The sequence below is a fragment of the Nerophis ophidion genome, linkage group LG14 (assembly GCF_033978795.1).
Source record: "Nerophis ophidion isolate RoL-2023_Sa linkage group LG14, RoL_Noph_v1.0, whole genome shotgun sequence".
NCBI classification, from domain to species: domain Eukaryota; kingdom Metazoa; phylum Chordata; class Actinopteri; order Syngnathiformes; family Syngnathidae; genus Nerophis; species Nerophis ophidion.
Genome location: NC_084624.1, coordinates 14250215 through 14272521, shown reverse-complemented (window position 1 = coordinate 14272521; position 22307 = coordinate 14250215). Strand labels below are relative to the sequence as shown.

At 44.2% G+C, this 22307-nt stretch overlaps 1 protein-coding gene across 1 annotated transcript in view; it reads right to left on the bottom strand.

The window, feature by feature from the left end:
* Positions 1–5884: 5884 nt before the first annotated feature.
* The window catches only part of cetp (cholesteryl ester transfer protein, plasma), a 59144-nt gene continuing 42721 nt past the window's right edge, over positions 5885–22307 (bottom strand). Inside the window, exons 15-18 of the mRNA XM_061919902.1 lie at positions 20846–20885; positions 12672–12741; positions 8435–8520; positions 5885–6104 (exon numbers count right to left, since the gene is read on the bottom strand). Coding sequence (XP_061775886.1) covers positions 6027–6104; positions 8435–8520; positions 12672–12741; positions 20846–20885 — 274 coding nt within the window. The 3' untranslated portion in view covers positions 5885–6026. The remainder of the gene's footprint in view (positions 6105–8434; positions 8521–12671; positions 12742–20845; positions 20886–22307) is intronic.

Sequence of the window (22307 nt, the reverse complement as noted above, 5' to 3'; positions counted from 1 at the left end):
GATTCTGGCAAATCTAGAAAATCTGTAGAATCAAATCTTATTTCAAAGTCTTTTGAATTTCTTTTCAAATTTTAGTTCTGGAAAATCTAGAAGAAATAATGATTTGTCTTTGTTAGAAATATAGCTTGGTCCAATTTGTTATATATTCTAACAAAGTGCAGATTGGATTTTAACCTATTTAAAACATGTCATCAAAATTGTAAAATTAATCTTAATCAGGAAAAATTACTAATGATGTTCCATAAATTATTTTTTGAATTTTTTCAAAATATTCGAATTAGCTAGTTTTTCTCTTTATTTTTTTCGGTTGAATTTTGAATTTTAAAGAGTCGAAATTGAAGATAAAATATGTTTCAAAATGTTATTTTAATTTCTTTCTTGTTTTCTCCTCTTTTAAACCGTTCAATTAAGTGTTTTTTTTCATCATTTATTCCCTACAAAAAACCTTCCATAAAAGGAAAAAAATGTACGACGGAATGAGACAGAAATAACCTTTATATATATATATATATATATATATATATATATATATATATATATATATATATATATATATATATATATATATATATATATATATATATATATATTAAAGGTAAATTGAGCAAATTGGCTATTTCTGGCAATTTATTTAAGTGTGTATCAAACTGGTAGCCCTTTGCATTAATCAGTACCCAAGAAGTAGCTCTTGGTTTCAAAAAGGTTGGTGACCCCTGGTTTAGATGAATATGTGCTAAACTATCTGAACTAGACATGGTGATACAATAGGAAAACACTGCCACCTGCTGCTCAATATGTGCTAAACTATGGTGGTCAGTATGTGCCAAACCAGGGGTCACCAACCTTTTTGAAACCAAGAGCTACTTCTTGGGTACTGATTAATGCGAAGGGCTACCAGTTTGATACACACTTAAATAAATTGCCAGAAATAGCCAATTTGCTCAATTTAACTTTAATAAATAAATCTATATATATAAAAAAATGGGTATTTATTTCTGTCTGTCATTCTGTTGTAAATTTTTTTTCCTTTTACAGAAGTTTTTTTGTAGAGAATAAATGATGAAAAAAATACTTAATTGAACGGTTTAAAAGAGGAGAAAACAGGAAAAAAATGAATATTATATTTTGAAACATAGTTTATCTGCAATTTCGACTCTTTAAAATTCAAAATTCAACCGAAAAAAAGAAGAAAAAAAACTAGCTAGTTCGAATCTTTTTGAAAAAAAAAAAAAATAATAATTTATGGAACATCATTAGTCATTTTTCCTGATTAAAATTAATTTTAGAATTTTGACGACATATTTTAAATAGGTTAAAATCCGATCTTCACTTTGTTAGAATATACAACAAATTGGTCCAAGCTATATTTCTAACAAAAAAAAAATCATTATTTCTTCTACATTTTTCCGAAAAATTTTAAATGAAATTCAAAAGACTTTGAAATAAGATTAAAATTAGATTCCACAGATTTTCTAGATTTGCCAGAATAATTCTTTTGAATTTTAATCATAAGTTTGAAGAACTATTTCACAAATATTCTTCGTCGAAAAAACAGAAGCCAAAATGAAGAATTTAATTCAAATGTATTTATTATTCTTTACAATAAAAAAAAAAAAAATACTTGAACATTGATTTAAATTGTCAGGAAAGAAGAGGAAGGAATTTAAAAGGTAAAAAGGTATATGTGTTTAAAAATCTTAAAATCATTTTTAAGGTTGTATTTTTTCTCTAAAATTTTCTTTCTGAAAGTTATAAGAAGCAAAGTAAAAAAAGTAAATGAATTTATTCAAACAAGTGAAGACCAAGTCTTTAAAATATTTTCTTGGCTTTTCAAATTCTATTTGAGTTTTGTCTCTCTTAGAATTAAAAATGTCGAGCAAAGCGAGACCAGCTTGCTAATAAATAAATACAATTTAAAAATTAGAGGCAGCTCACTGGTAAGTGCTGCTATTTGAGCTATTTTTAGAACAGGCCAGCGGGCGACTCATCTGGTCCTTACGGGCTACTCGGTGCCCGCGGGCACCGTGTTGGTGACCCCTGTACTAAACTATGATAAGAATTTAGATGAATACATGCTAAACGATCTGAACTAGACATGGCGATACAATAGTAGGGAAACACTGCCACCTGGTGGTCAATACGTGCTAAACTATCATACCAATTTAGATGAATATGTGCTAAACTATCTGAATTAGACATGGCGATACAATAAGTAAACACAGTGGATTGACGTTTGTTATTATTTCATAACACTCCACGCCTGCCCGTGGTTAAATTGTCAAGCGTTGACCGGTCCGCAGTTCCAAAAAGGTTGGTGCCCACTGGTCTACATAACATGTAATGGTGGTTCTTTGGTCAAAATGTTGCTTAGATTATATTTTACAGATCATCTTCAAGCTGCGTTCTGACAGTCGCTTCAGGATGCGCCGTTTTGTGGGCGGTCTTTTTACGTGGCTCACCTTCGACGGCGTCTTCTCCCTGTCATCTTTTTTGTGGCCGTGTAGCGTGCAAGGACGGGAGTGGGAGAAGTGTCAAAAGATGGATTTAACTGTTTTAATGACATTCAGACTTTACTTGAATCCATAACGGAACAGCATCTCCTCATCTGGAAACCGCAACAAGGGTGGAAAAGTGTCCCGTGAAAAAACGTCCAACCGGAACTCTAATAACATAAGTTATTTTGGTGAATAATGTAAACTCACTACACCGGTATGTTTTATCGACGTCTGTCTCTCCAGTTTCTCCCACCTCACTCCTCCGCCAGCCGCTCACTGTTAAAGACAACAGCTGATTGGATTAACACGTACCACCTGCAAAATCTAATCCCCTGCCAGCTGTGTCTCTCTGTCCCACACATGCCCCGCCCCCTAGTCGATGGTGCTCCACCCTCAACACCAGACAGAGGCAGTGACCTTTTGCTCCTGCAGCACGCTGATCACACCCTCACCCCACAGGGGGATTTACAATATTAACTATGAATGATAAAACACTGAATATTGACAACATATTTTAAAATCAACCAAAACGCAACAAACATAGTGAAAAAAACACACCTACTAGAGATGCGCGGATAGGCAATTGTATCATCCGCAACCGCATCACTAATGTCGTCATCCACCCGCCATCCACCAGAACCAACATTTTATCAAAACTGCAACCGCCCGCCACCCGCCCGTTGTTATATATCAAGGGTCGGCATCCTTTACCACTCAAAGAGCTATTTTGACCCGTTTCACAGAGTTAAGAAGACGATGGGAACCGTCACCATTCCCGCAAATATTTGCTGGTGCTAATCCAGATTAACGAGGATAAGCCATTTCCTTTGACACCTTCTACAACAACTGCTTGCCAGTCCAGCATCATATTGTATGCAGCTTCCGCAGATACACGTACAAGATTGAAAGGCATACACTGATGGTTGTGATATAAACAACTTTAACACTCTTACTAATATGTGCCACACTCTGAAGCCACACCAAACGAGAATGACAAACACATTTTGGGAGAACATCCTCACAGTAACACAACATAAACGCAACACAACAAATACCCACAATCCTTTGCATCCATGACTCAGTGGGGCAGCATAGCTCGGTTGGTAGAGTGGCCGTGCCAGCAACTTGAGGGTTGCAGGTTCGATTCCCGCTTGTGCCATCCTAGTTACTGCTGTTGTGTCCTTGGGCAAGACACTTTACCCACCTGCTCCCAGTGCCACCCACGCTGGTTTAAATGTAACTTAGATATTGGGTGTCACTATGTAAAGCGCTTTGAGTCACTTGAGAAAAGCGCTATATAAATATAATTCACTTCACTTCACCTTCTACAACATGTGCAAACTGCTTGCCAGTCCAGCATCTTATTGTATGCAGCTTCCGCAGATACACGTACAAGATTGAAAGGCATACTGGATTACACAGAGTACACTGATGGTTGTGATATAAACAACTTTAACACTCTTACAAATATGCGCCACACTCTGAAGCCACACCAAGCAAGAATGACAAACACATTTCGGGAGAACATCCTCCCAGTAACGCAACAGAACAAATACCCACAATCCTTTGCATCCATGACTCTTCCTGACTATGTTTTACACCACCGCGCCCCCAACCCTGCCCACCTTACCGATGCACCCGTTGTTATATATCAAGGGTCGGCATCCTTTACCACTCGAAGAGCTATTTTGACCCGTTTCACAGAGTTAAGAAGACGATGGGAGCCGCAACCATTCCCGCAAATATTTGCTGGTGCTAATCCAGATTAACGAGGATAAGGGCGTACTATGAAGCCATTGCCTTTGACACCTTCTACAACATGTGCAAACTGCTTGCCAGTCCAGCATCTTCTTGTATGCAGCTTCCGCAGATATACGTACAAGATTGAAAAGCATGATATAAACAGTGATATAAACAACTTTAACACTCTAACCCATGGGTGTCAAACTGTGGCCCGCGGGCCAAATGTAATTTAATTTGGCCCTTGAGGCAATATCAATTTAGCATTAAATCTGTCCCGCCTGTGTTATACAGCTTCGGTGCCGCTGTAACACCGCATTCACCGCTAATACTCATACTTGCCAACCCTCCTAATTTTCCCGGCAGACTCCCGAAGTTCAGTGCCCCTCCCGAAAATCTCCCGGGGCAACCATTCTCCCGAATTTATGCCGATTTCCACCTATATTGGGGACGTGCATTTAAAGCACTGCTTTTAATGTTCTCTACACCCGTCGTCACGTCCGATTTTCCTCCATACTAACAGCATGTCACATAATATTTGTGGTTTTTACACACACACACGCTCAAGGCATACTTGGTCAACAGCCATACAGGTCCCACTGAGGGTGGCCGTATAAACAACTTTAGCACTGTTACAAATATGTGCCACACTGTGAACCCACACCAAACAAGAATGACAAACACATTTCGGGTGAACATCCGCACCGTACCACAACAGAACAAATACCCAGAACCCCTTGCAGCACTAACTCTTCCGGGAAACTTCCAGCAAACTGACCAATGATTAAAGTTTTATTCATGCATTTTCTCTTGCTACTTCAAGGCTTGAATGTTTGGTTCATTCATTATTATTTTATTTTCAAATGTATTTGTTTTTCCTAGTACTAGAGCAGGGGTCGGCAACCCAACATATTGAAAAAGCCATATCGGACCAAAAATACAACAAACTAATGTGTCTGGAGCCGCAATAATTATGTTGCTGTGGCTTGTGCAGCCCTTTGAGACACTTGTGATTTAGGGCTATATAAATAAACATTGATTGATTGATTGATTGATATTAGCCTGTGGAAAAAGAATTATATTTACCTCAGAAGATTGCAAATAGAAAAAAAAGCATAACATTTTTATTCAAATTTTATTTGATATGCCATTGATATTTTTTAAATTATTATTATTATTATTTAAAACTGGATTTTGCATGTCACTCAAGTTATATAAGCCTTGCTTGTTCAATATTTAATGCAAAACTTGTTTGGGTCCCTATTAAAAGGTTAATTCGTTCAACCTTGGCCCGCGGCTTTGTTCCGTTTAAAATTTTGGCCCACTCTGTATTTGAGTTTGACACCCCTGCTCTAACTAATATGCGCCACACTCTGAAGCCATACCAAGCGAGAATGACAAACACATTTCGGGAGAACATCCTCCCAGTAACACAACATAAACGCAACACAACAAATACCCACAATCCTTTGCATCCATGACTCTTCCTGACTATGTTTTACACCACCGTGCCCCCCAACCCCGCCCACCTTACCTATGCACCGGGGGGAGGGTGGGGGCGGGGTTTTAGTGCTAGCCGCCCCCTACAAGGGCCCTTTTTAATCCATCAGAAGGAAATATAACTCCCCAAACCCGGAGTAGGTATTGCCAGTTTTATTTATATATACATTTATATATAAAGAAGGGGTCAGGACTCCTTTTCAAACATGTTGCATTGTGTCATCATGTGATGTGGTACCTTAACGTAACTTAACAAACAAAATGTGACCATCAAGTTTGCTTGTTTGGTGGTCATTGTAGCATCTTCTTCAGGAAGTCCACCAGGAGGTGATGAGGGAAACCAAAGTCCATCTGAATAAGCACAAAGCCCTAAGCAGAATATACAAGAAAGAGTCACAGTTAGTCAAGGTCAAGGTTTTTCTAATAGTTCCTGGAGTTTATTGATTGAGACTTTTATTAGTAGATTGCACAGGTTAGTACATATTACGTACAATTGACCACTAAATGGTAACACCCCAATAAGTTTTTCAACTTGTTTAAGTCGGGGTCCACATTAATCACGACGGACCAATGCAGAGTCGGCATCTGCACCGATCCAGCTGTGGATATCACGACCCAGTCCTTCCCTCGACTCTTGAAGAAGAGGTTCGGGCGGTGGTCGGCAAGCTCTAGATCTTTAACGCCGCCCTCGTGGCTCACTGAAGCTTTTTCGAAAAATGTATTAAAATGGGAAAACATAAATGAAAAAATATATTTTGTTTTAATATGGTTTCTGTAGGAGGACAAACATGATGCCAACCTTCTTAATTGTTAAAAAATCCTGCAGTTTATATTAAAGATGCTTCAGTGTTGAGTATTTCCAGAGCGCCGTTTTGTCCTACGGATTTCAGCTTTCCTCGTTTGTTTGCATGCACGACTTTCTCCGAGGCTGCCACAGAGAGACGTGTTTCATGCCACTCCTTCGTTGTCTCATTTTGTCCACCAAACCTTGTATGCTGTGCGTGAATTGATGTTATTGACTTGTTGGAGTGCTAATCAGCCATATTTGAATAAATAGCAGCTAACCCGATATTTAGGCTATCATAAATGCGGGCAATACAACATACGGATAATGTACAAGGTCTAACTCCATCCTGTCTTGCCGATTGTATTGTACCATATGTCCCGGCAAGAAATCAGCGTTCAAAGAACTCCGGCTTATTAGTGATTCCCAGAGCCCCAAAAAAAGTCTGCGGGCTATAGAGCATTTTCTATTCGGGCTCCAGTACTCTGGAATGCCCTCCCGGTAACAGTTAGAGATGCTACCTCAGTAGAAGCATTTAAGTCCCATCTTAAAACTCATTTGTATACTCTAGCCTTTAAATAGACCCCTTTTTAGACCAGTTGATCTGCCAGTTATTTTATTTTCGGCTCTGCCCCTCTCTCCCATGTGGGAGGGGGCTACAGGTCCGGTGGCCATGGATGAAGTGCTGGCTGTCCAGAGTCTGGACCCGGGGTGGACCGCTCGCCTCTGCATCGGTTGGGGACATCTCTACTCCGCTGTCCCGTCTCAGCTCGGGACGGTCTCCTGCTGGCCCCACTATGGACTGGACTTTCACGATATTATGCTAGACCCATTCGACGTCCATTGCATCCGGTCTCCCCCCGGGGGGGGGGGGGGGGGGGGGGGGTCCCCACATCTGCGGTCCTCTCATCCCACTGGGTTGTGAGTTTTTCCTTGCCCTTATGTGCGCTCTGAACCGGGGGTGTCGTTGTGGCTTGTGCAGCCCTTTGAGACACTTGTGATTTAGGCCTATATAAATAAACATTGATTGATAATTGATTGACTTCCCATCCCTCGGTGTTGGGGTCAAAATTTTCAGTAAGAAATGACAGCAAGGTATGGAAAAGGTGAAGTGCTACAAATACAAATGTATAAGTCAGTACATGGAAAAGAGTGGAGTGCCATCTCCAGGTTGGGGAGGAGACCCTGCCCCAAGTGGAGGAGTTCAAGTACCTAGGAGTCTTGTTCACGAGTGAGGGAAGAGTGGATCGTGAGATCGACAGGCGGATCGGTGCGGCGTCTTCAGTAATGCGGACGTTGTATCGATCCGTTGTGGTGAAGAAGGAGCTGAGCCGGAAGGCAAAGCTCTCAATTTACCGGTCGATCTACGTTCCCATCCTCACCTATGGTCATGAGCTTTGGGTCATGACCGAAATGATAAGATCACGGGTACAAGCGGCCGAAATTAGTTTCCTCCGCCGGGTGGCGGGGCTCTCCCTTAGAGATAGGGTGAGAAGCTCTGCCATCCGGGGAGGAACTCAAAGTAAAGCCGCTGCTCCTTCACATCGAGAGGAGCCAGATGAGGTGGTTACGGCATCTGGTCAGGATGCCACCCGAACGCCTCCCTAGGGAGGTGTTTAGGGCACCTCCAACCGGTAGGAGGCCACGGAGAAGACCCAGGACACCGTCTAGCTCTTCCCGGGGGATCCCGAGGCGTTCCCAGGCCAGCCGGGAGACATAGTCTTCCCAAAGTGTCCTGGGTCTTCTCCGTGGCCTGGGAACGCCTCGGGATCCCCCGGGAAGAGCTAGACGAAGTGGCTGGGGAGAGGGAAGTCTGGGATTCCCTGCTTAGGCTCTTGCCCCCGCGACCCGACCTCGGATAAGCGGAAGAAGATGGATGGATGGAGGGAAGTCAGTACATGCAACTAAGACTTACATCCTGAGGAAGCACTTCTGGGTCATCGATGTCGAATAAGTATGCTCCCTGTTTGTCCAACAGCCTGGTTATTTCCTTCTCAAGCACTGCAAACACAGCAGAGAACACTTCACTGTATCTACTTTGCTTCTTTCGCTGCATAAAACGTGTTAATGTAGCACACGCACCATTGTATGTTCTCATCGAGGTGGGAGTGAGTCGACGTTTGCATCTTTGCAAGTCTCAAGTCCTTAATCACAAGTCAAAGTCGGGTCTCGAGTCAATGACTTGGTATTTTCGAGTACTTCCCAGGCATTGACACTGCTTTATGCCACTTATGTGGACCATGATCAGATTAACTGAAATTAACGGTTATATCTCAATTATATTTTTTAATAATAATGGATCCATAAAAGTGTGTGGGACCCGTTTTCATTTTGTATCAAAAGAAAAATGACAATTTAATACATTTTTCAAACTGAGACTCACTGGCTTTGGCTCATTTTATGTGAAGAACATTGTGAGGAGGCGTGGCCTGCGGACCTGCAGAGAGGCGGGGTGCGCCGGGTCCGGCTCCGGGATCGGCGTCAAGTGCGTAGATGGCTCACCTGGGTGCGTTTTGCTAATCAGCTGTCACTATGTAAAAGGGCAGCGGCCGAGAATGACGGGGCTGTAGAAGTTGGAGTTGAAGGGAGAGAGTCATTGGTGGATGAGGAAGAGCGAGACGGAGACGAAGACGAGGAAGGCTGATATGCGATTCGAAGAAAGAGACCATCACGAGAGGCGAGAGCTGCTGAAAAGCAACCAGAGCAAGTTGAAAATTATTGAAAAATAAACACAATCTCCCAACTGCCACACCTGTCATGTCTCACATTGGTGGTCCGAGGAACCCGGAGGGAAGAGTCGTTCCACAAAAATATATCAGAATACACATTTAATGACCACACACCATACACCCCCCCTAAACATTTCTATTACATATAAGATATCCGAATCCACTGGACCTGGGGCTAATAGAAATGTGGAAATTGATGTTTTGTATACCACACACACACACACACACACACACACACACACACACACACACACACACACACACACACACACACACACACACACACACACACACACACACACACACACACACACACACACACACACACACACACACACACACACACACACACACACACACAGGCCCTAGACAGGAGGAGGACAGAGTGTAGGCACACAGAACATCAGAGGGTCAAATGTGCGAGAAAATGAGAGCAGACAGTGTCGACAAACAATGTTGCAACCTTGTGTGGGAACCGCAAGTGCAGAAACACACAAGAAGAATCCGTGTGGAACCGAACAGATGTTTACCTTATCCCAATAAACGTCTGTTCAGTATTTTAACATAGAAGTGTTTAATTGTGAGGCATTAAAAGACAGGAAATGCAACGGGTCCATCAGACCCACAAACGGTGGCTGAGTAACAACGATATGAACGTTGGACGGAAAAATTTCTCTGCCAGTTTCTGCATCCCACAGGGGTTCTTCTTTTGTGTTTCTGCACCTTTGGTTCCCACACAAGGTTGCAACATTGTCAACATTGTCTGCTCTCATTTTCTCGCACATTTGACCCTCTGATGTTCTGTGTACCTACACTCTGTCATCCTCATGTCTAGGCCTGCTGTGTTGGCTGTGGCACACAGAACATCAATTTCCACACTTCGAATAGCCCCGGGTCCAGTGGATCCGGACATCTTATATGTAATAGAAATGTGTAGGGGGGTGTACGGTCCTAAAAATATGTATTCTGATATATGTTCTTCACAGAAACTGAGCCAAAGTCAGTTAGTCTCAGATTAAAAATAATTCATTAATTGTATCATTTTTATTTTAATAAAAAATGAAAACGGGTGCCACAGACCCGAACACCACACAACGTTTAAGATAGAAATATTGTTTTATCAGTAAGAATTTTATTTTAATTCAATATTTTTGCCTTAAAAACACACCTGTTGACATTGACAATGAAGTAAACTACATGAAAATTGATTGAAAAATGAGCAAGTTATGATGTATTTTTGTTATAAATTGCATTAAATTAGACCGTACTAAAATGGGCCATCACATGGTCATGTCATACCTTGGACTAACCACCAGTAAATCACTCAAGTCAAGTCCTGAGTCAATGATGTCAAAGTCCAAGTTGAGTTAAGTCTTTGATGATTTTGTCAAGACCAATCCGAACTCGTCAACATTGCGACCCGAGTAGATTAGAGTCCACACCTCTGGTGGATAGTAGTGGCCATCAAAATGTTCTCCTTCAAGCTCAATGGCAGCTAATTTCCAGGCAAGTTCTAGACAGGAACTTCCAGCCAGGACTGGCCACCAAACACGGATCAGTCAAACTTCATCCAAGGACCCTTCATCGAAACAGGGAAACTTTTGAGTAGCTCCATCTGTAGATGTCTTGCTGACCCACAGGGTTCAAGCTAAGAGATGATCATTCTGGCACTCGATTTGATTTGGGGCGGAGTGGTTTATTTGGTAATACAACCAACCACCCATCAATAAACGTTAAGGGTGTAGTGGAAGTCTGGAGAATACCTTGGACCAACCACCAGTAAATCACTCAAGTCAAGTCCTGAGTCAATGATGTCAAAGTCCAAGTTGAGTTAAGTCTTTGATGATTTTGTCAAGACCAATCCGAAGTCGTCAACATTGCGACTCGAGTAGATTAGAGTCCACACCTCTGGTGGATAGTAGTGGCCATCAAAATGTTCTCCTTCAAGCTCAATGGCAGCTAATTTCCAGGCAAGTTCTAGCCAGAAACGGCCACCAAACACAGATCCGCCGAGCTACATCCAAGGACCCTTCATCGAAACAGGGAAACTTTTGAGTAGCTCCATGTGTAGATGTCTTGCTGACCCACAGGGTTCAAACTGAGACATAATCATTCTGGCACTCGATTTGATTTGGGGCAGAGTTTATTTGGTAATACAATCAACCACTCATCAATCAACGTCAAGGGTGAAGTGGAAGTCCGGAGTATACTTTGGACCAACCACCACAGGACTGACACAAATCTTGATCCATAAAATCCATGACCACTCTATCACCTGAAACATGCTCCCCAATTGTGGTTGTCTATGACCACACCAGGACCGTCTATCATTGTGATTGCCGGCCACCAAACACAGATCAGCCAAGCTTCATCCAAAGACCCTTCATCAAAAAAGGAAAACCTTTGAGTAGCTCCATCTGTAGATGTCTTGCTGACCCACAGGGTTCAAGCTGAGAGATGATCATTCTGGAACTCGATTGGATATGGGGCAGAGTTTATTTGGTAATACAACCAACCACCCATCAATCAACTTCAAGGGTGAAGTAGAAGTCTGGAGTATACTTTGGATCAACCACCACAGGACTGACACAAATCCTGATCCATAAAATCCATGAACACTCTATCACCTGGAACATGGTGCCCGATTGTGGTTGTCTATGACCATGCCAGGACCGTCCATCATTGTGATTGCCGGCCACCAAACACAGATCAGCCAAGCTTCATCCAAAGACCCTTCATCGAAAAAGGAAAACCTTTGAGTAGCTCCATCTGTAGATGTCTTGCTGACCCACAGGGTTCAAACTGAGACATTATCATTCTGGCACTCGATTTGATTTGGGGCAGAGTTTATTTGGTAATACAACCAACCACTCATCAATCAACGTCAAGGGTGAAGTGGAAGTCTGGAGTATACTTTGGACCAACCATCACACGACTGACACAAGCCCTGATCCATAAAATCCATGACCACTCTATCACCTGGAACATGGTGCCCAGTTGTGGTTGTCTATGACCACGCCAGGACCGTCCATCATTGTGATTGCCGGCCACAGAACACAGATCAGCCGAGGTACATCCAAGGACCCTTCATCGAAACAGGGAAACTTTTGAGTAGCTCCATCTGTAGATGTCTTGCTGACCCACAGGGTTCAAACTGAGACATAATCATTCTGGAACTTGATTTGATTTGGGGCAGAGTTTATTTGGTAATACAACCAACCACTCACCAATCAGCATCAAGGGTGAAGTGGAAGTCTGGAGTATACTTTGGACCAACCACCACAAGACTGACACAAGTCCTGATCCATAAAATCCATGACCACTCTCTCACCTGGAACATGCTGCCCGATTGTGGTTGTCTATGACCATGCCAGGACCGTCCATCATTGGGATTGTTATCAATATCGTATGTTTATTTCTTACCAGTCAGCACTTTGGGGATGCCTATCCTCCTCAAAGCTTCTTCTAGGAACTCCAGTTGTGCTTGATCAACCTGTAAAAAACACAAAGGTGTAATTAATACCTATTTTACTTGAGTTCTCAGGGTACTCAATCACAGTTAAACTTGAGTTTGTCTTAGAAGACGTGTCTCGCCTCCCAAGCTTCATCAGATCATGTTCATAGACTCAGCTTTGTCGGGTCTAGTCTAAATGCTGGTTCCAAAGCCCCAACAACTTATAATCTAACAAATTACAAAAGGAGATAAGAACTTTCCGGTTCCAGGTGGTGGTGCAAACGAGGGTGATTCCAGTCGACAACCTTGTTTTAAGTTGGTAGTGGTTGGCCACACAACGCCTCATTGCTAATGAAGTGAATTAATTGACTCATTATGTTTAACATATGGTGAATGTTTATACCCAATTTGGAGAAAGCAAACCCTCAGTTTGAGAAAGAGCCTTAGATGGACATTTGCATGTGGACTAAAATTTCTTCTCTTCTGAGAAGAAGCACTGAAAACCAGGCTTCGGACTGCAAAAGTTATAGCTCTATCCTGGCGGAGATATTCCATGTTTATCTTGAACGTCAAGCCTACAAGATATGGTACATATTTGTTGTTTTCCAGTTTACACAGAAACATCTCCTTAAATGGTCAGGTTGTCCTGTCCTGACTTAGCACACACCAAGACAGAGAAAGAAGGAATATATAAACCAGGGGCGCTCACACTTTTTCTGCAGGCGAGCTACTTTTCAATTGACCAAGTCGAGGAGATCTACCTCATTCCTATTTATAATTTATATTTATCTATTTATGAAAGAGACATTTTTGTTAACAAGTTAATGGTGTTTAATGATAATACAAGCATGTTTAACACACATAGATTCCTTTCTTTCATGAAGACAAGAATATAAGTTGGTGTATTTGATTCTGATGACTTGCATTGATTGGAATTAGACAGTGGTGCTGATAACGTCCGCATTTTCAAATGGAGGAAAAAAAAAGTCCTCCTTTCTGTCCAATACCACATGAAAGTGGTTGGATTTGGCATCTCATTTGTCCAACTTGCATACTCGTTTTTAAACACTTTGTTATGAGAGTAGCATATGTGTGTGGCCCTTTAATGTCTGGCAGCAGGTGAGTGACGTCAGTGAGTGTGCGGGTGGGCAAGCAAGTGAGAAAGCGGTCGCTGAGGGCGGGGGAGAAATACATTGGCATCAAACTCCGTAGCTTGCTAGCTTGTGCAGGCTAGCTTTCTGAGACTCTTATTTTGTTAGCACAGGCAGGATGAAACAGGTCTTTTATGGTGAAGACAGGAACTGTGCAGTCGGTCTTTAGAGTTTTGACAGTAGGTACGGAGTCTCTAGAAATAAAATGTGTTTCTCTGCGTCCGCCCTGTTAGTGATTTTTTTCTAAAATATGAGCTCGCAGCAGCCAGCGTCATCTCACAAGATCCTCGGGTGCCGAGAATGTCAAACAACAGACGAAAGTGAAGTCTTGGTATGATTGATGATTGCTCATTTTTATGTATATTTTTTAATGCCTGGCTTGAGATCGACTGACACACCCTCCGAGATCGACCAGTCAATCGCGATCGACGTAATGCCCACCCCTGTTTTAAACTGATGGTTTGGCTTCTCCCGGAAATGAGTCCTTCATATTTGACCGAGATTCCTCCAGGAACTGCAGCCCTTGGTAATGACGCTTACTTATAATAAAACTATTTTTGGTTCGGCATAGCATCTCCGACGTATCTTTGGATCGAGCTACTCACCCCCTCTGTCCGGGAGGGGTGGGCGACAAGACCAGAAATACATTTCACTATCAAGGGTAATTCCATTTTAATGACTCCTGTTGGCATTGACAGAGGGGTTGCTTCTTTGCACCTGAGCCAGTTGTTTTTACACCAGAATGAGAGTGAAGCCAATAATTGCCTGAGCACACCCTCCTCCTGTTAGAGCAGACCTGGGCAAATTAAGGCCCGGGGACCACATGCGGCCGTTGGACATTCCCAAATCCTTTTTTTAGATCTTTAAGATGGAAAGTGTAGCTGCCTTTATGATGTGCAGTAATCTGCGCTTATGGATGATGTACCAGTCTGATACCAGATGATATACCAGTGATATACTCAGTGGCCTAGTGGTTAGAGCAGGGGTCTGCAACCACAAGGCGCCCCGTAAAAGATGGGGAAAAAGTTAAATGCTGGGGGGGATGAGTAAAAAAATACAATCCAGACTGGGCTCCTAAGAGGGCCCAGTCTGGAGTGGGAAGAAAAACTCCATAGCAAAGCACATATACATATTACAACATACATCTGGAGACTTGCAACACTGGGGAGGGAATGGGGGGCTACAGTGCCTGACTGCAGCTCCTCTGGTGCTGCCCAGCCGTCCATCACCCTTAAGGGATTTGAGTACCGTATGTCACAGCCTCTGTGCGTCATCTCTTGCTGCCAAGCAATTGTATTGTTTTTAGCGGTCAACCCCCCGGTAAGCTAGCAATGAATGGATCAAAAAAGAGAAAAATTTCTGATAAAAATAAAGCATTTATACTTCATGGACAGATTAATTTGCTTTCATTGATGACGAGGTTGTTCTTTTCACTTTTTAGTCAAACAAAATATACCGCAGTTGTAGTACTGGCGCGACTTGATTTTGTTTTCTAAATTCATCAATAAGGGAAGGACCAGTGTATTTTTTTCCGAATGTTCAAAATAATTTGGTGATTTGCTTGTACCCAGAAATAAAATGTGAATTTGATTTCATAAATTCTATAGCATACATGTAACGAAACTATAAGTGGTGTTATCGTCATTTTAGGAATCGAACAGTCTGCGGCTCTAGTTGGGTATTATTTGGGGGTAAATGGGCTCAATTGGCTCTTTGTATGCTGAACGTTGCCAAACCCCTGGGTTAGAGTGCCCGCCCTGAGATTGGTAGGTTGGGAGTCATACCAAAGACTATTAAAAAAAATGGGACCCATTGCCTCCCTGCTTGGCACTCAGCATCAAGAGTTGGAATTAGGGGTTAAATCACCATAAATGAGTCCACTGCTCCCCTCACTTCCCAGGGGGTGATCAAGGGGATGGGTCAAATGCAGAGGACAAATTTCACCACACCTAGTGTGTGTGTGACAATCATTGTTACTCTAACGTAACTTTAACTATGTGTGGAGATGCGGACCTGGCAGTCCGACAGCGAGGCAGGGCACACTGTAGCTGGCGGCGAGGAGGCGTGGACTGCGAGTAAGCAGCGAGGCGGGGCGCGCCGGAATCAACCCCGCAAATATTATCAAATATTCTTGAGAGTGCCAAAAATGATCTTTGGTCTGTGCAGCGAATACTATGACCCAAGTCAACATAAACGCACCGATTTTCCCTTGGAAGCGACGGCTTTGGTTCTCATGTCAACATAAGCGGTTGACTACATATAGCGACGACCTAATCGAGGCACTTTTTAGTACGATTCAAACAGGCTCCTGTGTACTTATATCCACAAGGAAGTCAACATTTAGGACCACTCGATGACTTGATGAGAGTACACTCCAGAAAAATTCATGTAAAATATTGTGAACCATGCAGATAGTTATGCAATACAATTTCAAGCCCCTGTATGGGTTGGGTTGCAAAAGGGCCGGAAAACATTCTTTGGATCCAATAATGATATCGGATTACAATCCAATTTTAATAAATGTGCATTTTGGTAGACCTCACGCCCTGACACCTTAAGAGCTTGCGCTGGATATGGAGTCGACAGCTCTGACTTTTACCTTGGTGCCAAGCGCTTTTGATTCTCATTAGGAGGACCCAGATTCGAACCCTGGGGGGAACGGAAGCAGTTGTTGGACCATGGGGCTTAAATGAATTGATTAACGTGGACCCCGACTTAGACAAGTTGAAAAACGTATTTTGGTGTTAACATTTAGTGGTCAATTGTACGGATCTGTGCAATCTACTAATATAAGTCTCAATCAATCAATAAATCGTAATTGGTGCCGTGAGCTGGATGAGAGTGAGGTTCAGGGGGGTGAGTGTAACAGAGGCCAGCTAGTGCAGCTGAGCCATTTGTGTACCATGTGTATTTTGGTAGACCTCACTCCCTGACACCTTAAGAGCATGCGCTGGATATGGGGTCTACAGCTCTGACTTTTACCTTGGTGCCAAACGCTCTTGATTCTCATTAGGAGGACCCAGATTCGAACCCCGGGGGGAACGGAAGCAGTCGTTGGACCATGGGGCCTAAATGAATTGATAAACCTGGACCCCGACTTAAACAAGTTGAAAAACGTATTTGTGTGTTACTATTTAGTCGAAGACCTTTATGAAGATGAAAAATCATGGACCCAGATTTCCCTCGCCCGGACGCGGGTCACCGGGGCCCCCCTCTGGAGCCAGGCCCGGAGGTGGGGCACGATGGCGAGCGCCTGGTGGCCGGGCCTGTTCCCATGGGGCCCGGCCGGGCACAGCCCGAAGAGGCAACGTGGGTCCCCCCTGGGCGACAGCCGAAGGCAGGGCACTTGGCGGTCCGATCCTCGGCTACAGAAGCTAGCTCTTGGGACGTGGAACGTCACGTCACTGGGGGGGAAAGAGCCTGAGCTAGTGCGCGAAATCGAGAAATTCCGGCTGGATATAGTCGGACTCACTTCGACGCACAGCAAGGGCTCTGGAACCACTTCTCTCGAGAGGGATTGGACCCTCTTCCACTCTGGCGTTGCCGGCAGTGAGAGGCGACGGGCTGGGGTGGCAATTCTTGTTTCCCCCCGGCTCAAAGCCTGTACGTTGGAGTTCAACCCGGTGGACGAAAGGGTAGCCTCCCTCCGCCTTCGGGTGGGGGGACGGGTCCTGACTGTTGTTTGTGCTTATGCACCAAACAGCAGTTCAGAGTACCCACCCTTTTTGGGAACACTCGAGGGAGTACTGGAAAGTGCTCCCCCGGGTGATTCCCTTGTCCTACTGGGAGACTTCAACGCTCACGTTGGCAACGACAGTGAAACCTGGAGAGGCGTGATTGGGAAGAATGGCCGCCCGGATCTGAACCCGAGTGGTGTTTTGTTATTGGACTTTTGCGATGGTGGGGGAGGATGCCGGACAGACCTGGGAGGCCCAAACGCATTGTGAGGGTCTGCTGGGAACGTCTGGCAGAGTCTCCTGTCAGACAAAGTTTCAATTCCCACCTCCGGAAGAAGTTTGAACATGTCACGAGGGAGGTGCTGGACATTGAGTCCGAGTGGACCATGTTCCGCACCTCTATTGTCGAGGCGGCAGATCGGAGCTGTGGCCGCAAGGTAGTTGGTGCCTGTCGGAGCGGCAATCCCAGAACCCGTTGGTGGACACCAGCGGTGAGGGAAGCCGTCAAGCTGAAGAAGGAGTCCTATCGGGTCCTTTTGGCTCATAGGACTCCGGAGGCAGTGGACAGGTACCGACAGCCCAAGCGGTGTGCAGCTTCAGCGGTCGTGGAGGCAAAAACTCGGACATGGGAAGAGTTTGGGGAAGCCATGGAAAACGACTTCCGGACGGCTTCGAAGCGATTCTGGACCACCGTCCGCCGCCTCAGGAAGGGGAAGCAGTGCACTATCAACACCGTGTATGGTGCGGATGGTGTTCTGCTGACCTCGACTGCGGATGTTGTGGATAGGTGGCAGGAATACTTCGAAGACCTCCTCAATCCCACCAACACGTCTTCCTATGAGGAAGCAGTGCCTGGGGAATCTGTGGTGGACTCTCCTATTTCTGGGGCTGAGGTCGCTGAGGTAGTTAAAAAGCTCCTCGGTGGCAAGGCCCCAGGGGTGGACAAGATCCACCCGGAGTTCCTTAAGGCTCTGGATACTGTGGGGCTGTCTTGGTTGACAAGACTTTGCAGCATCGCGTGGACATCGGGGGCGGTACCTCTGGATTGGCAGACCGGGGTGGTGGTTCCTCTCTTTAAGAAGGGGGACCGGAGGGTGTGTTCCAACTATCGTGGGATCACACTCCTCAGCCTTCCCGGTAAGGTTTATTCAGGTGTACCGGAGAGGAGGCTACGTCGGATAGTCGAACCTCGGATTCAGGAGGAACAGTGTGGTTTTCGTCCTGGTCGTGGAACTGTGGACCAGCTCTATACTCTCGGCAGGGTTCTTGAGGGTGCATGGGAGTTTGCCCAACCAGTCTACATGTGCTTTGTGGACTTGGAGAAGGCATTCGACCGTGTCCCTCGGGAAGTCCTGTGGGGAGTGCTCAGAGAATATGGGGTATCGGACTGTCTTATTGTGGCGGTCCGTTCCCTGTACGATCAGTGCCAGAGCTTGGTCCGCATTGCCGGCAGTAAGTCGAACACATTTCCAGTGAGGGTTGGACTCCGCCAAGGCTGTCCTTTGTCACCGATTCTGTTCATAACTTTTATGGACAGAATTTCTAGGCGCAGTCAAGGCGTTGAGGGGTTCCGGTTTGGTGACCGCAGGATTAGGTCTCTGCTTTTTGCAGATGATGTGGTCCTCATGGCTTCATCTGGCCGGGATCTTCAGCTCTCGCTGGATCGGTTCGCAGCCGAGTGTGAAGCGACCGGAATGAGAATCAGCACCTCCAAGTCCGAGTCCATGGTTCTTGCCCGGAAAAGGGTGGAGTGCCATCTCCGGGTTGGGGAGGAGACCCTGCCCCAAGTGGAGGAGTTCAAGTACCTAGGAGTCTTGTTCACGAGTGGGGGAAGAGTGGATCGTGAGATCGACAGGCGGATCGGTGCGGCATCTTCAGTAATGCGGACGTTGTACCGATCCGTTGTGGTGAAGAAGGAGCTGAGCCGGAAGGCAAAACTTTCAATTTACCGGTCGATCTACGTTCCCATCCTCACCTATGGTCATGAGCTTTGGGTCATGACCGAAAGGATAAGATCACGGGTACAAGCGGCCGAAATGAGTTTCCTCCGCCGTGTGGCGGGGCTCTCCCTTAGAGATAGGGTGAGAAGCTCTGCCACCCGGGAGGGACTCAAAGTAAAGCCGCTGCTCCTTCACATCGAGAGGAGCCAGATGAGGTGGTTCGGGCATCTGGTCAGGATGCCACCCGAACGCCTCCCTAGGGAGGTGTTTAGGGCACGTCCAACCGGTAGGAGGCCACGGGGAAGACCCAGGACACGTTGGGAAGACTATGTCTCCCGGCTGGCCTGGGAACGCCTCGGGATCCCCCGGGAAGAGCTAGACGAAGTGGCTGGGGAGAGGGAAGTCTGGGTTTCCCTGCTTAGGCTGTTGCCCCCGCGACCCGACCTCGGATAAGCGGAAGATGATGGATGGATGGATGGATGGATATTTAGTTGTCAATTGTATGGAATGTGTACTGTACTGTGCAATCTACTAGTAAAAGTATCAATCAACCAATCAATCAATCCAGATTGGTGCCGTGACCCGGATGAGAGTGAGGTTCAGGGGGGGTCTGTAACAGAGGCCAGCTAGTGCAGCTGTGCCATTTGTGTACAATGTGTATTTTGGTAGACCTCACTCCCTGACACCTTAAGAGCTTGAAGGTCTATTTTGGTTTCATCTGACCACATGACATTCTCCCAATCCTCTGCTGTATCATCCATGTATCCATTTTGGTATAAACTCAACTCGTTGTGTTTGGAGGAAGAAGAATACTGAGTTGCATCCCAAGAACACCACACCTACTGTGAAGCATGGGGGTGGAAACATCATGCTTTGGGGCTGTTTTTCTGCTAAGAGGACAGGACGATTGATCCGTGTTAAGGAAAGAATGAATGGGGCCATGTATCGTGAGATTTTGAGGCAAAACCTCCTTCCATCAGTGAGAGCTTTGAATGGTTGACCAAATACTTATTTTCCACCATAATTTACAAAGAAATTCTTTAAAATTCCTACAATGTGAATTCCTGGATTTGAAGTGAAGTTGAAGTGTACCTATGATGAAAATTACAGACCTCTGTCATCATTTTAAGTGGGAAAACTTTCACAATCCGTAGCTGACTACATACTTTTTTGCCCCACTGTAGTTGCATGTTAATTACACATGCAAAGTGTATTAGAAAGTATCCGGCATCATTCAACATACTGGGCCATGAGCTGAACCTCAAGAATGACTGTGATCTTTAAGTTACACCAAAAAAAAGAAATTACCACTCCACTTCAACTAATGACAGCAGAAATCCATTCCAGACAGTTATCAATAAAGTGATTGACCTACCAGAGGGTTTTGGTAGAGCTCAGCATGTAGAATAACGATTCTGCAGGAAGAACAAGATGGTCATTAGTTTGCATCTAACTCTGGAACGCTGGTTGTAGCTCAACCTCACGTCAACTTATTCAGGGACTAGATATGCTAAAGTCGCATGCATCGCAGTACGCAAGCTGATGAAAGTAGATCAAAGAGCGTCTGATTCGCTTTCCCTGAGCACAAAACTAAAGTACTGTACACAGAGTGTTGAAAAAAGTACCAGGTTGCTGCAGGATCCAACTGTGACAAGCATTCCATTAACAATCCTGCCTCTAGCGTCCTCTAGAACCTGTCATCACGTCCGCTTTTCCTCCATACAAACAGTGTGCCGGCCCAGTCACATAATAACACTGTTACAAATATGCGCCACACTGTGAACCCACACCAAACAGGAATGACAAACACATCGGGAGAACATTCACACCGTAACACAATATAAACACAACAGAACGAATACCCAGAACCCCTTGCAGCACAAACTCTTCCGAGACTCTACAACAGGGGTCACCAGGTCAGACGAGTCGCCCGCTGGCCTGTTCTTAAAATAGCTCAAATAGCAGCACTTACCAGTGAGCTGCCTCCATTTTTTAAATTGTATTTATTTACTAGCAAGCTGGTCTCGCTTTGCTCGACATTTTTAGTACTAAGAGAGACAAAACTCAAATAGAATTGGAAAATCCAATAAAATATTTTAAAGACTTGGTCTTCACTTGTTTAAATAAATTCATTTATTTTTTTTACTTTGCTTCTTATAACTTTCAGAAAGACAATTTGAGAGAAAAAATACGACCTTAAAAATGATTTTAGGATTTTTAAACACATATACCTTTTTACCTTTTAAATTCCTTCCTCATCGTTCCTGACGAGTTAAATCAATGTTCAAGTAATTGTTTTTTTATTGTAAAGAATAATAAATACATTTTAATTTAATTGTGAAGTGAATTATATTTATATAGCGCTTTTCTCTAGTGACTCAAAGCGCTTTACATAGTGAAACCCAATATCTAAGTTACATTTAAACCAGTGCGGGTGGCACTGGGAGCAGGTGGTTAAAGTGTCTTGCCCAAGGACACAACGGCTGTGACTAGGATGGCGGAAGCGGGAATCGAACCTGCAACCCTCAAGTTGCTGGCACGGCCACTCTACCAACCGAGCTATTCTTCATTTTAGCTTCTGTTTTTTCGACAAAGAATATTTGCGAATTATTTCTTCAAACTTATGATGATTAAAATTCCCAAAAAGTATTCTGGCAAATCTAGAAAATCTGTAGAATCAAATTGAAATCTTATTTCAAAGTCTTGAATTTCTTTTAAAATTTTTGTTCTGGAAAATCTAGAAGAAATAATGATTTGTCGGCGTGGCGCAGTGGGAGAGTGGCCGTGCGCAACCCGAAGGTCACTGGTTCAAATCCCACCTAGAACCAACCTCGTCA